The 15,298-nt window shown below is 39.8% G+C and overlaps 4 protein-coding genes across 4 annotated transcripts; 3 read left to right on the top strand and 1 right to left on the bottom strand.

Moving 5' to 3' along the window:
- Positions 1 to 214: 214 nt before the first annotated feature.
- LOC140781219 (serine/threonine-protein kinase-like protein At1g28390) lies at positions 215 to 1,723 on the top strand. The gene has a single exon (XM_073127114.1). It carries the CDS (start codon positions 490 to 492, stop codon positions 1,513 to 1,515), a length of 1,026 nt encoding a protein of 341 aa, XP_072983215.1. The 5' UTR covers positions 215 to 489; the 3' UTR covers positions 1,516 to 1,723.
- Positions 1,724 to 1,950: 227 nt separating this feature from the next.
- On the bottom strand, positions 1,951 to 4,155 carry LOC140781218 (probable serine/threonine-protein kinase PBL11). The gene is made up of 6 exons (XM_073127113.1): positions 4,027 to 4,155; positions 3,572 to 3,891; positions 3,331 to 3,466; positions 3,000 to 3,136; positions 2,788 to 2,911; positions 1,951 to 2,415 (listed from the first exon to the last, which is right to left on the bottom strand). Exons 1-6 carry the CDS (start codon positions 4,055 to 4,057, stop codon positions 2,114 to 2,116), a joined length of 1,050 nt encoding a protein of 349 aa, XP_072983214.1. The 5' UTR covers positions 4,058 to 4,155; the 3' UTR covers positions 1,951 to 2,113.
- Positions 4,156 to 5,680: 1,525 nt separating this feature from the next.
- LOC140781216 (CO(2)-response secreted protease-like) lies at positions 5,681 to 9,540 on the top strand. Its single transcript, XM_073127107.1, has 11 exons — positions 5,681 to 5,799; positions 6,063 to 6,157; positions 6,262 to 6,359; positions 6,499 to 6,651; positions 6,829 to 6,940; positions 7,090 to 7,639; positions 7,790 to 7,890; positions 7,999 to 8,241; positions 8,310 to 8,424; positions 8,512 to 8,725; positions 8,815 to 9,540. The coding sequence occupies exons 1-11, from the start codon at positions 5,686 to 5,688 to the stop codon at positions 9,366 to 9,368; spliced, it is 2,349 nt and encodes a 782-aa protein (XP_072983208.1). The 5' UTR covers positions 5,681 to 5,685; the 3' UTR covers positions 9,369 to 9,540.
- Positions 9,541 to 11,059: 1,519 nt separating this feature from the next.
- LOC140782884 (histone-lysine N-methyltransferase, H3 lysine-9 specific SUVH1-like) lies at positions 11,060 to 14,852 on the top strand. Its single transcript, XM_073129733.1, has 2 exons — positions 11,060 to 13,951; positions 14,458 to 14,852. Exon 1 carries the CDS (start codon positions 11,786 to 11,788, stop codon positions 13,922 to 13,924), a length of 2,139 nt encoding a protein of 712 aa, XP_072985834.1. The 5' UTR covers positions 11,060 to 11,785; the 3' UTR covers positions 13,925 to 13,951; positions 14,458 to 14,852.
- The last annotated feature ends 446 nt before the right edge of the window (positions 14,853 to 15,298 follow it).

Raw genomic sequence — 15,298 nt, 5'->3', positions numbered from 1 at the left:
CGCCTGTTCATATGCATCAATTCAAAGAAATTGAAGCTCATCATTGTCAAAATTCCCTAGAAAAGTTCCTAACTTTACTCAATGCTCTAATTATACACATTATTATTGTTAGAAATAAACCTCTCTCCTCTATTTACTTTCTGATGGCATTTCTAGGCATGACTCATTAGGAATTATATATTCACAACATAAGGATGAACACAACCACTTTGAATGTTTTAATATAATATTTGAGCTATATAAAAAAGGGGAATCCATACAGCACTGCTTATTCTTTGGGGGACCAACGAGCAGTTGCAGCTTTAGCTCCTCCTCTCATATAGCATTGCTTTTGCCTTCTTTATTTGCTATCCCAAACCTTTATTACAGTTTGCTTTTGGCTTTTACCTTATTGCACCAAGGTGGTCAATATTCCTCCACCACTTTCTACTCCAATTACAACTAGAGAAGAAGAAGAGGAGGAGGAGGAGTTAATCGAGAAGTGCTCAAATGAAAGAGTTCAGCTATGAAGCAATTGAAGCAGCCACAAATGGCTTCTCTCTTGAGAGGCTAATAGGGAAGGGGAGCCATGGGAGTGTCTACAAAGGCATCCTCAAGGATGGCAAGCTTGTAGCAGTGAAGAAGCCATCGCCTGGGTTCAAATCAATTCAAGGTGATTCAAAGCTAGAGAATGAGATCAACATACTTGGATCCATCAACAGCCCAAGTGTTGTCAATCTTATAGGTGTGAGTACTCATGGCCATGGATCAACAGACAAGCTTCTGATCATGGAGTTCATGCCAAATGGCTCTCTTCATGACCTCCTCCACGCATCTTCGGCGCCGCCGGGTTGGCCTCGGCGCGCCGCCATGGCTCTCCAGATCGCCCGCGCTGTTCTCGCGCTCCACGAGGCCTCGCCGTCGATCATCCACCGGGACATTAAATCGGCGAATATATTGCTGGATAATAAATTTAACGCACGGCTGGCCGACTTCAGCCTCTCGGTGAGAGACGACAAGCCGCCGTCGATGGATCCCGCCGTGCCGGCGGGGACTATAGGCTACTTGGATCCATGTTACACCGAGTCGGGACAGTTGGGCCCCAAGAACGACGTGTTTAGCTTTGGGGTGGTCTTATTAGAGCTCGTTAGCTCTAGGAAGGTGATGGACATGGACGGTGATCCTTCCTCAATTGTCGCGTGGGCTGCCCCGATGATTCGAGCTCACCGGTACGCCGACGTCTGCGACCGGAGAGTAGCCCTGGCCGACATGGAGAAGCCGGTGGCCCGGATACTAAGCGTCGCGGCGCGGTGCGTTTCGGAGGTGGCGGAGAGGAGGCCATTAATGGGGGAGGTTGTAGGGGAGTTGCAAGGGGTGGTTGAACGCATTTGGCGCCGCCCAAATTGGTGTCCTCTGAGGTGTGTTCAGGCTTGGAGGAAGATCGTGAAGAAGAGGGCGATGACGACAAAGATAGTGTGCAGAGATCATCTGGTTGTCAGTAGAGATAATGATTGCGGCGATGATGAGGCGAATTAGATTTGGATTTGGTGTGGTTGTTAGTTTTGAAGAAGTTTAGGCAGTGACATGACAAGCTGAAGTGGGTTAGGTAGCTCCTCACTTTTGGGTTCATTTTGTGTCATATTTTGGACTCACATATAATTAACTGCTCTTTCTTTGAGTGCTTTCTTTTTCACAGAAAGAAAGAAAGAAAGAAAGAAAGAAAGAAAGAAAGATCTTTTACTTACTTCTTTTAGCTTTTAGCTTGTACAAGAACAATTACCTACGGCCTCATTGGCTTCAATTCTAGTGATATTTTCATTAATATTATTCACTAAATTTAAAGAAGCATCAGGTTCTCTATGTGGTGGCATTGATTATGGAAGAATTAAATTTCACGGCCAAAGATATCAAAATGTCAAGTTTACCAAATTCAGCAACCGCAGCAGCAGCAATAAATAAAGGAAGAGAAACTTCTGAATGGAGAAATTAAGAAGGCATTAAATTGGATGAAGCCAGTATCAACTGCTCTCAAATTGGAGTTACAGTCTTCTAATCTGGTAACTCTATTCAAGTAAAGTGGCATGTTATGCAATATATGCATTTTATTCAACTACATACTGAAGCTGGTTCAGGTTCATAAATTCTGATTCCTTGAGTGATCAACTCTGGGCAATGGCATGGCTTCAGATTTGTGAAGCCCTTCTAGTGTGGTTAATACCTCTGTCATGTTTGGCCTCTTTCTCGGATCCCCATCTGAACATCGCAAAGCAAGAACGTAGATAACTCGTGCTTCTTTCTTTGAGCACTGACCCTCAAGTCTTGCATCCATTTTTATCTTTCTTTTCTCAGTATAAAATGACTCTGCTTTCCTTCCAGAGAGCAATTCTAACAACAGGATCCCATAGTCGTAGACATCACACTTCACAGTCAAGTGACCTGGAACAGAAAAGCTTATCGTGTAAAAAGATCGACAAAGGACTAGTTCTACATATACAAATAGTCCATCAAATTTTATCGACGTAAACCGTATTTGACTTATAATTGAGGAACTGCAAAATGTATTGATGTTATTTACAAAGGGAACTAAAATTGGAGCCAGGCGACATCTGTTATAGGCACTAATATGAAAGCAGAAGCCGAAAGTAAGGTAAATTGCAACACATATTGAGGCATAACATCATACTATTCCATTGCAGAAAGCAATGACAGAAGAGAAATCAGAGGCAAAGGTTAACTGTCATCTAGTACTAGATTTCTGAGATGGGATCACATGTATGCCAGGACAGGTTATTTAAGCTATAATATAACCTGTTGCAAGATATTCTGGAGCAACATAACCATGAGTTCCAACCACTCTAGTAGACACATGAGTCTCATCTCCAGTAGGACCATTCCTAGCTAGGCCAAAATCCGAGAGTTTTGCTTTAAAATCCTGCAAGTAGTTTCTCCTTAAGTTTCAACACATAACAGAAAATTGATGAGGGCAGCTACATTTTTCTTCTGTATAAATAAAGACATACAGAATCCAGGAGAACATCAGATGCCTTCAGATTACGGTAGATTACAGGAGTTTCCAAGCTATGTAAGAATGACAATGCTCGAGCGACATCGATGGCTATTTTGACTCGTACGGTCCAAGAAAACAGCTGCGCTCCTCCTACGACAGATGAAATTCGCAATAAAAATTAGCAGTGTGTACAATTTGATGATAAAAGGTGTGTGCTTACAACTACTATTTGTCACAATTTTAAAAAACTAGGAGAAAATAGATGACATAAATTTTCAATCTTTTTTTCGAAAACCCTTAAATTAATAAGCCTACATATAAAGAGAGAAGATTAAATACTATGCCTCTAAATAGATGATTATCCAATCTGCCTCTCTGCATGTACTCATAAACAAGAAGTTTGCTATTAAACTCTGAGCAGTAACCAACAAGCTTTATAAGATTTTCATGGTGAAATTGGCCCAAGTAGGTGATTTCTGACTGCAGACACAGTGATCAAAGTGAAAGTAAGAAGTACAATTCACCTTTGGTAATCGGGAAAAAAAAAAGCAACTTATAAGTATCTAATCTGAAAAATAGCTATACCAGCCATTCCTTGTGTCCTTGCAAGCTTCCCAATTTCTGTTTCTTAACAGCAACAGCAGTTCCAACTCCTGGTCTTGTAGGAGCAAAGGTTTTCCTATCAATCCATCCCTTGTAGACAACCCCGAGTGTCCCTTCTCCGAGAAATGAATTCCAACTGAAATCTTTAGTGGCAATCTTGAGATCATCCAAGCTGAAGGACTTCAAACTGATTGCAGATGATACATCAACTTTAGATGTTGGAATTGAACTGCCTAAGTTAGTACTTGTTGCTTTACTTGATCTTTTCAACTTGGAAATCCTATTTCTGGGCACTGGATCTTCTGCAGATATTAATTATTAAATAAGCCTAATAGTGAACGCAACAACGGCTACAAAGAACTTTATTACATACTTAAATTCCTTGCAAAAAGAATAGTATCTAACAGGCTTCCAGTTAACACTATAGAGTTCCTTACCTGAAGCAAAGTTCCCGCAGAGATTTCCCATGAGTAGTTCCCGCAGAGATTTCCCAAGAAATGGCCACTAAACCATCTCAAACAAATGATAAACGAGAAACATACCCAATTTAAAGAAAAAAGAAAAGAAAAAGAAAAAAAATCATCCTCTTGATTTTGAGTCAATAACTAAGTCAAAGTCTTGTCCTCCCATTCCACGCGTAAACACTAGGTCATGAGGTCTCGGCCCCACATTAGTTGAAACTTCACCGCACTTTGCCCCATTGGAGGGGTCAAAGGTGTAAATTTTCTATTTGACTTAAGCTAAATAATTGGTATTAGCAAATGTTGTCTCATTGTTTTAACTAATAAAATCGAGAAGATTAAAGTGTTTGCTGTGATATTATTTAAGCATTTCGTTGTTCCAACACTATTTTTTTATATAAAATAAAGGCTTCTCTGGATTGCATTTGTTCCTAGCTACTAGAAGTCTCAATACTTTCACATGCAACAACCACACAGAGGTGAGTCGGGTGACCCATATGAGCAAGCTTCTATTCTTCTTTTATCGCTTTTCCAAACGAAAAAGAAAAGGCTTCTTTGATCGCCTTGAGACCTACGAAAGGAACAAGAACACATGCTGTTAATCTGTTGCCATACGTAGGCATTTTAGATCGTGCAAACCAATCGAGACTGTAGTAAATGTTCACAATGCACGGACAAAGATTTGCTATTAATTTTCTTAATCTTATTGATGATCAACAAAAGAGAAAGCTCCAAGTGCTTCTTTAAGGTTGGCTTTGCTCCCCCTCAAGATGGCTAAATCATTGCTGGATTAGTGAGGATGAGATGGAATACAGATGGCCATGGCTTGTGATGGAATAAAGTGCCAAGGCATGCAACAGAGGCAAAGGAGAGAGAGAGAGACCAAGGGGGGAATCTATGGGATGTAGCAACTCCTTTCCTTTTGGTCATGTGCCTCATTGATGAGTATTGTTGACATCTTGAGACTAGGTACTTTCTCAGTCTGATCACTGTCTTGGATCAAGTCTAATAAAGATTGTTCTGCCATGGGTAAGCGAAACCGAAAGATAAAGAGAAGATGATACCATCTGAGGGGAAAAGAAAAAGTGCATGATCTAACAGTACAGTATTGATAGAACTACTGCAAGTTATCTCTTTGTGCAACGAGCACAATTTCATTTAGCTGTCATTGATATCACGTAAAATCTGAATGGAAGTGCAGATGGCGTAATTTCGTCGAAACCGAATGGAAATTTATACATTTTTCAGAACTCAATTCTGTATGTGATCACAGGTTTTCTTTTTCTTTTCTGGTTATAGGTAAGTAATGTAGGTCTCATTGGAAGTGGGAGAAAACTTATTCCATTCCTCTTTGTGAAGAAAGCTTTGTGTCAGTTCCAGATCTCACAGTAAGTAGTACAGTCCTCTTAGACGTAGATGTTTAAAAGTTAAAGATAGAAAATATGATAAATAAATAGATAAAAGAGAAGTTCACATCCAAGTGTATCCAATTCTAAAGGAAGTAATGAGCTAACAAAAAGATTAACAACTAAAAGTTGTGATTGTGCAGATGAATCAGATTCCTTTGATGCCAAAAGAATGTCAAGAAGTTGTTATAAATAGACTCATCCACTTCCATTACTTTGTTAAGCTTCGATGTCTACTAGACCAATAAACTTGTCATTTTTCATGGCGAACGAGTTCTTGCGTTTGTTCCTCTTAATCTTTTTTGCATCTCATTCTCTCCATGCCACTGCAGAACAATCCGAGGTAAAACCAAAGTAGATTTCAATTAAATGCAATAGCTGTAACTATGTTTGAGCTTCAAAGATTATGCCTCTACTAGCTACTGTTAAGAGTTCTCTTTGGATCATTATAGCGAAAGTTAGGACTATCTTCTCTTGCTTGATCAATTAAATGCTTGATATGTGAGAAGCTTACCTTATAATTATGTTTATATCTTATCAATGCTTGAATTGTTTAAGATATATTTTGTGATATCTCAGTATATAATACTCCAATTTTTCCTACAGTCTTATGTTGTCTACATGGGTAGCAGTCCAAAGGATGGGAACCCAGAGGTTCTACAAGCAGCTCACTTGAAAATGCTATCGTCCATTATTCCAAGGTAGCACTCTTTTCTTAAAATTAGCCATGAGTTTTTACAAGATCAATGCAAACTCTATGCCTTTTAATCTGACTTGTGGTTCCACCATTATATGATCATGACAGTGAAGAGAAAGAAAGAGTATCTCTAACCCAAAGCTATCATCATGCATTCAAGGGCTTCTCCGCCCTGCTTACAGAAAAAGAAGCTACTTTATTATCTGGTTAGTACTTTTTCCAACTTATGCCTCATAGCACAGTTCATAATGGACTATTTTCTTTGGCTATAGCACATTGATGCTATATAGTATGTGCTAATTAGCAACTGCAGTCTTTATAATAAATCTAGATGATTGAAATCAGGCCATGATGGAGTTGTGTCAGTGTTCCGCGACCGGATTCTTGAGCTCCATACAACGCGTTCTTGGGGTTTTTTAGACGCAGAGTCAGGCCTTCGATCAGAGAGACTGCGTCTTCGTGCATCTAAAGATGTTATCATTGGCATTGTTGACACAGGTACTTCAGTTGCACATTGTCGCTAGTGGGTTATCAATTTAGAATGATTACTCTAGATTTCAAATGACCAAAATTATATTTCCCTATAATGTTCTACTTATAATTGAACTAGAATGGTCTGCTCCTGATACATGTAACGAGCCATTAATTCTGACTTCTTGCAATCTCCTGCTGCAGGTATCTGGCCAGAGTCGCCTAGTTTCAGCGATGCAGGGATCGGAGAGATTCCTTCAAGATGGAAAGGAACATGTATGGAGGGATCTGATTTTAAAAAGACTGACTGCAATAGGTGAAAGCCTGAGTTACTACTCACAATGCTATTAGAATTTTCATCTAAAAGATAGTGAAACATGATTAAACTCCTAGCAGTAGCATATCAGCAAATTCGTTATCAGCTGACTCTTATGTAAGTTAATAATGCATACATCTCCACTGCAGGAAACTAATAGGTGCAAGATACTATAGCCAAGCTGAATCAGCTCAATTGCCATCAAATGGTTCTGACATTCATAAGGTGACTTCCTTTGGATCACCAAGGGACTCAGTCGGCCATGGGACACACACCTCATCCACTGCTGCAGGATCAATGGTAGACAATGCTGGCTACTATGGACTTGCGCAAGGGGTGGCAAGAGGAGGCTCTCCATCAAGTAGGATTGCAATGTATAAGGCATGCTCTCTTGGAGGATGTGCTAGCTCTACTGTGCTGAAAGCCATTGATGATGCCATAAATGACGGCGTCGACATTATCTCAATATCGATAGGGATGAGCTCCATCTTCCAGTCAGACTTTCTAAGTGATCCTATAGCCCTTGGTGCCTTCCATGCTAACCAGAAGGGTATTTTGGTGGTCTGCTCAGGCGGCAACGATGGACCAGATCCTTTTACTGTTGTTAATTCAGCTCCATGGATCGTAACTGTGGCGGCTTCTAGCATTGACAGAACTTTCCAGTCAAACATTGTTCTTGGCAATGGAAATGTTTTGAAGGTAATCAGAGTTCATTTATGATAACAATCATGCTTCCATATGTCTCAACCATGCACGCAGAACATTAAATTCTATGAGATGAACCATATCCTATTTGATGTCTCTCTTGATAGAAATAAGGAGTGTAAATGCTCTTGTAATGCTTCTCAGGGATTTGCGATAAACTTCTCCAATCTTAGTAACTCCTTACAGTACCCTCTTGTGCTTGGGGCAGATGTAGCAACAGAATATACGCCAGTATCAGAAGCAAGGTATCCTTAAGTTGTCTAATGGCTGCAGTCGTTGCTTAGGTTCTAAAATTCTCGCTAACATATATCTAATCACTACAACTTTCAATTCTCTGCTAACTAAAATTTCAGCAATTGTTATCCTGGATCGCTGGACACCGGTAAGACTGCTGGAAAGATAGTAGTTTGTGTCGACAATGATCCAACAGTATCAAGAAAAGTAAAGAAATTGGTTGCCGAAGGCGCTCAAGCTAAAGGTCTGATCCTAATTGATGATGCTGAAAAAGGGGTGCCATTTGATTCTGGTAGCTTTCCATTCTCTGAAATCGGAAATGATGCTGGAGTTCAGATACTTAACTACATTAACTCTACCAAGTAAGTTTCCAGACACTAAAATTTCCCAAGAAGTCGGCCTAAATCTAACAAGAATGACATGAATTCAGGAAGCCGACGGCTGTAATCCTCCCAACCAAAGATGTCAGGGATTTCAAACCAGCACCAGTCGTCGCATACTTCTCGGCCCGAGGTCCTGGAGGCCTCACAGAAGCCATTCTCAAGGTTCAAAATCTTATAAATTCTTCTAAATAATCTATCAGATCGAAAGCATATTGATATACTGATGCACATAATCGTTTGTGTTATCAGCCGGATGTGATGGCTCCAGGAGTTGGCATTCTCGCGGCGTCGATACCTTCAGCTGACATTGGAGTTGTTCCAGTAGGAAAGAAGCCATCACACTTTGCCATAAAGTCAGGAACCTCCATGGCTTGCCCTCATGTCGCAGGAGCTGCTGCCTTTGTCAAATCTGCACATCCTAAATGGTCTCCTTCCATGATAAGATCAGCTCTTATGACAACAGGTAACTGTCAATTTGTCATGATACCACCACTCAATTCTTCCATGACTTCATGTAGATAAAGTTGCTCTCTTTTTTTGGTTCTTTGGCAGCAACAACAACCAACAACCTTGCAAATCCTCTAACAAACAGCATAGGAGGCAATGCAAATTACCATGACATGGGAGCAGGCGAGACAAGCCCACTGAGAGCTCTAAGCCCAGGATTAGTCTTTGAGACCACCACTGAAGATTACCTCCATTTCCTTTGCTACTATGGCTACAAGGATCAAGTCATCAGGAAGGTCTCAGGCACCAACTTCAGTTGCTCATTGACTACCTCACCAGAGCTCATCTCCAACATCAACTACCCTTCCATATCTATTGCTAGATTTGATGGCAAGCAGGCAGTGAGTGTGACCAGAACTGTAACCAATGTTGGGCCTCCAAATTCTAATTACACTGCCACTGTTGATGCTCCAACTGGTTTCATGGTAAAAGTATCACCTGAGAGGTTGGTCTTTACAAAGAGATGGAGGAAGAATTCCTACGAGATCACCTTCTCTCCTACGAGTGCAAGTAATAAGAAGGGGTATGAGTATGGGACTCTGACATGGTCTGATGGGGCACACTCAGTTAGAACAGTTTTTGCAGTTAATCTTGTGTAATTTTGGTTTTGAATTGCATTCCTTTTCTCAAAGTTTTAAACCAATTACACAAGTGTTTGTTTCTTTCTATTTTGATGCTTGGTTTCACTTTTGATATTTTTTAATTTCAATTGCTAGCTTCTTGGTGTACTTTATACAAAAGATTTAATAATAGTCGTGTTTCACTGATCCACTCACCAAGAACAGAGTTTGGCTCGATTAACTTTATAGGAATATATGCACTAGAATTGAGGTTGATATTAATATATAACTTGAATCCAAAGCTCGTGCTCTGCTCCTCAAATAAATCTGATATTAAGCTTAGATTGAAATTAAATAAACCAAGTCTGATCGTTAATTTTAGATTAAAAAATAATTCAAGCCAAGCTCAACAAAAGCTAAGCTAGTTTGATCCAGGTAAGCTCGGCTCGTTTACCACTATTTAAAAGATATAAGAAATTACACTTTACCTCACTAGATTGATCTAATTATATGATATTCTTATGTACTGTTAACCTAAGTATTTAACACCCTTATTCTAAACCAAAGTATAATCATTCGTCCGCCATCAACAAAAAGATAAATGATAATTTTGCCTCTAATTATTTTAAAGATTTCCTTTTGTTGGTCATATAAATATAGTCTTATGATTGGAAAAACCTCTTTTCGTATTAAATTTGGATAGTAGGCCACTTAGATAAATAATTTTAAGTTAATTATACCTGAGTTTTAGAAAGATCTCTAAATTATTTTTCACTACAATGTCTTCCTTAAACTTGGGAACAAGTTCAATGTGTTTAATGTCAGTCACCCTTTTATTAGTCTATCGTTAACTAAATTAGATGACTTAGCATATGCGGTAGTCATATTAGGTTAGGGTATATCATATATGAAATGACCTAGATGCCCTCCTCCTTTTTCATTCTCCTCTCATCCTCCTTCCTATCTCTATCATCATCGTTATCTCTTTTCTTCGCTCTCTGTCACCACCTCCTCCACCCCGGCGACCTCATTCTCCTTCCCTCTTCTATTCTCCTCCTCTCATTTATCTACATCATGATCACCACCTCCTCCTCCACGTCCACCGCCGATGACCTCGTCGCCATCGGACCTTAGCTCCACCGCCATCATCTCCGCTTCTCCCTCGACCTCCTCTTCTCCTTCTCCCTTTCCTATTCCCAACTCCTCCATTACTCCTTATTCGTTGTATCGCATTCAACTCTCACGCTGCTCTTGCCTCCAGCGTCCTCTTCCTTCCCTGCTTCCATGGGTATCTTCCTAACATTCCCACCTACTCCCACTTCTTCAATTTCCTTCTCCACTCCCTTAAGCCCTCGACCCACCCTTGTTTCTTGCCACCTCACCGACCTTCACTCCTTTGTCCTCGAACCTGACACCCACCTCTTCTTCGACCTCGTCGCGATGTTCTCCCACGCCGATGACCTCGTCCTACACGTAACCAAAGATAGAAAACAATGGTAGGGGTATAATGGCCATTAAACATATTCTATTATTGTTTCACTTATATCTAAAGTTTATAAGGGATATGTAATAAAAAAATAATAGTTTAGGAGTCTACGTGAAAATCGGATATAATTTAGAGGGGCAGGTGTAATACTGTAATTAACCCAATAATTTTATAAAGAGGCCCAATTTGATCAGAAATTCGTCAATAAAAGAGTGAGTCAAGCATTCATGAATGACTTGAATGAACCCCATAAATGTGCAATTCGAAAGAGAGAGAAACCAAAAAATTAGTCCAAATTTCCCAATTCCCAAACCATTTTAAGCAAAAGGAGGAAGGAAAGGAAAGCTCAGTAGACAGTAGGCCACCATTTTTAACCAAAAGCTTGTTCTTTTAGGGGAACCGAACCCTAAGTATCAGCTTATTCTTCCCAGGTATCTCTGCTCCCCAACATCAATGTCGAAATACATCGGTTCTATTTCAACCTCTCTGTAGTATCTATTGATAGGATTCCAATCTTCTTGAATTTGCGAGGCCTCCTTTTTTTAGGGGGGCTTACTCTTCGATTTTGGCATTCTAATTTGTTGCAAGTGTTCTTATCATGTACTGATTTCTTGCTTCTTGTTATCTTATTCAATCTTCTTCCTTTCTGTGGTCGATTTCTTTCTGTCCGAATTTAAGTTTGATCATTGTGTTGTTTCTTCACTTCAAGAAGCATTCTTTCTGATATGGGTCATCTCTGACTTTTACTTCTGTTTAGTATAACTCGAATCTTTAGTCTTATCTCAACCTCAATATGCTTCTTTGTATCTAGGTCAACCTTTTCTTTGATTAGTTTTATCCAGACAATGAAGGCTTTCTTTGTGGTAGTGTCTCTCTCTCCCAAACACGAGAAGAAAGGAAATAAACCATAAAACTTTTTTTTTCTTAGTGAAGCTGCTGCAGTTGAAAGTAAACTTAAGACTAATCCGTAATGGATGGGTATCCAAGACAAACTCCCATTTCATTGAATGATCCAATTGTTCTTGATGTGAAACCATTGCGATCTTTGGCTCCAATGTTCCCTGCCCCACTTGGGTTCCACACATTTTCCCCTCCTAGTGGCCCGTCCTTTGTTTATGTCACGCCATTTGGTTCCTTCACTTCCCCTTCTGAATTTGGGTACTCCTCGGGCTTCTGTCCGCTGTATCCAAATTCGGCCCCTCCTCAAGACCTTAACCAGAAGCCAGTTGATCCAGTTTCTTTTAAGAGTCGAAATGGAGCTCCCCATGCTGGACAAGGTCCCAATGTTAATGGCTTTCCAGGATCTGCATACTATTCCCCGCCCTTTTCAACACCACCCAAAATGGTTACACCATTAAATGGAAAGAGTCCGTTGTTCAGTGGTCCAGCATCCGCATCTGGCAGGAAGGTTAAGGAGCCTCTTCATCTGAGTGGCTATGAGACAGGCAGTTTTGAAATGCCAAAAACAGAGGGGAAGAAGGTGAAGCACAAACGGCCTAAGAAAGTTGACAGTGACTTGTCAGCATTGACCTCATCTTTGCATGATCCTTGGGAGTCTGTGGAGGTGATTCTTATGACATTTGATGCAATTCGGAGAAGGATCATGCAATTAGATGAGGCAAGGGATGTGAAACAACGCCAGGACTTGAAGGCTGGCACCGTCATGATGAATAATGACCTCCGAGCTAATAAGGCCAAGAGGATAGGACAGGTGCCTGGGGTTGGGGTAGGAGATATTTTCTACTTTCGAATTGAGATGTGTTTGGTTGGACTGAATTCTCAGACCATCGCTGGAATCGATTATATGACTGCTAGATTTGGCGACGAAGAGGACCCTGTGGCTCTTTGCATTATTTCAGCTGGTGTCTATGAAAATACAGAGGATGATGTGGATGTTCTTATTTATAGTGGGCAGGGTTCTTCTAGCAAAGATGACCAAAAGCTTGAAAGAGGTAATCTAGCTTTAGAAAGAAGCTTGCACAGGGCTAATGAAATTAGAGTCATTCGTAGTGTAAAAGATTTTGGCAGTCTTACCGGCAAGATATACATTTATGATGGTCTCTATAAGATACATGAGTCATGGGTGGAGAAAGCAAAGTCGGGTTTTAATGTCTTCAAATATAAATTGCTCAGAGAACCAGGGCAGCCTGATGGTATTGCTGTATGGAAACTGGCTGAGAAGTGGAGAGAGAATGCATCGTCTAGAGGCAAAGTTATTCTACCTGATATATCCTCGGGTATGGAAAGTAGACCTGTTTGCCTTGTAAATGAAGTTGATGATGAGAAAGGACCTAACCATTTCATATATTCCACTAAAGTGAACTACTTGAGTCCCATAACCTCCTTGAGACCTTTGCAGGGCTGCATGTGCAATAGCGTATGCCTACCTGGCGATGCCAACTGCTCTTGTGCACAACAAAATGGTGGTGACCTACCTTATAGTGCGAATGGGATACTTGTCAGTCGTAAGCCTTTAATATATGAGTGTAACAACTCATGCTGCTGCTCTGTAAACTGCCGGAACCGACTTACACAAAAAGGTATTCAGCTTCACTTTGAAGTGTTCAAGACTAGTGAGCGGGGTTGGGGTCTTCGTTGTTGGGACCCTATTCGCGCAGGTACCTTTATCTGTGAATACACAGGTGAAATTATTGATAAGATAAGAGTGGATGAGGATGGAGAAGAGGATGAATATATGTTTCAAACGATGCATGCTGACCAGACTTTCAGATGGAACTATGGACCAGAGTTACTAGGAGACCCTAGTTGTGTTGACTTAAGAGAGAAATCTAAACCATTGTCAATTATCATCAGTGCAAAGAATATGGGCAACATATCTCGCTTTATGAACCACAGTTGCTCACCTAATGTATTTTGGCAACCAGTTCTTTATGACCATGGTGATGATGAATATCCACATATCATGTTCTTTGCAATTAAGCACATTCCTCCCATGACAGAGCTAACATATGATTATGGTCCGACTGAAGCTCAAGATGGTTATGCAATAGGAAGCAACTTCCAATCTCGGAAGAATAAAAAGTGCTTATGTGGGTCCTCTAAGTGTAGAGGTTCTTTTTGCCAAATTTTAAGCAAAAGTTATGAATGACAATCATAGCATAACGAGTCTGACAAGGTTAGGACTATCCTACATATTTCACCTGCTCAGTTTGTATGTAAAATTATGTAATGTGTAGTCTTTCTTATCTTATCCTATTCGCTATATTTTTAACAATTTTTTATTTGGTAAACCGTCTCAATTATTTTTCTGTTACAGATGTTAATTGGTTTCTGAGACTTTAATGCCCATTTCCCTTAGTTCAAACTTTGATTCTTTTTGTCTTAGTATGACATATTAGTAAGTGATGTATATGCTAAATTTGGTTTTCCTAGGTCGTAAGTAATTTTTGCTATGTTCCTAGGTTGTTCCCCAACTACATTTTTTCTATTGATTAGTACTCGGACTCAATCCTCGTATCTATCTTGTCCAGCCTTTATGTGAACTTTTTCTGACAAGATGTCTTCCAGTTGATGATCTAATTTTAATTGACCAATGCGTTTTATGAATATTCTTGCTGTTATATCTCGATTTCTGTCTGATTATCACCTTTATTCTTAGACTCACTACACCATACTGGGCAGGTATATTCTGCATTCTGATGGCAAATTGGTCATGGAGCTAATATTTGAACTTTGAGGCCACTCTGCTATCCTTGCTAGTTTCTTAACTGATTCCTCTTACCCGAAAGATCAAGTGCAACTGCAACTGCAACTGCAACTGCAACTGCAACTGCTCCTAGAATGACACAGATGGTTTCTCGAAAGCCTGTGCATTTTTCAATGTGATTCTATTCTAACAATATAGACAGCCCATCTGTACATTTTTTTGTAGTGGGGAGCATATAATGGAAACGGATTTATTGTTTGTACTACCATGCCTGTTTGATATGTAGCTGACCTTTAATTTGGAGTCAGATGGCCCTGTTTGAATCACAATTCCAATGGTTAACGGGTTTATGAAGTTTTCTTTTGCTACATATCACAGCTACGTGGTTGGATAAAGATGTCTTCCAGGTTCCTTATTTATACTTTATATGGTCGTTTCATTTTTCAAAGTAAAGGGTGTGTAACCATAACAAGCTATCTTTTTGGCTTATATACACCGTTGATGCAGTCTGCTGAATGAGACTGGCTACTAATTAATTTCTTCAATTTTCCTCATGTTGTTGATTATATTTATGTACTTATTGGTTGGTCGGACCTACAGCTACGGGTTAGTATTCTAAATATTTAAACATTTACCTTTAGTATTCTAAATTTCTAATATAATATTTCTTAGTTAATATCTTTAGATTTAAAAAATTGTGGGATTTAGTTACCCAAGGTGCCGTAGAGAAATGTCAGATTATAAAACCCGCAAATACTAGTATTAATAAAAATATAAAGTGTTATTTAAAAATTTACCAAAAAATAAAGAAACTGC

Source organism: Typha latifolia, chromosome 2, assembly GCF_019914945.1.
Source record: "Typha latifolia isolate L0001 chromosome 2, TyphaL0001v2, whole genome shotgun sequence".
Lineage (NCBI taxonomy): Eukaryota > Viridiplantae > Streptophyta > Magnoliopsida > Poales > Typhaceae > Typha > Typha latifolia.
Note: the sequence above shows the minus strand (reverse complement) of the source record. Positions and strands in the feature narration are given on the sequence as shown.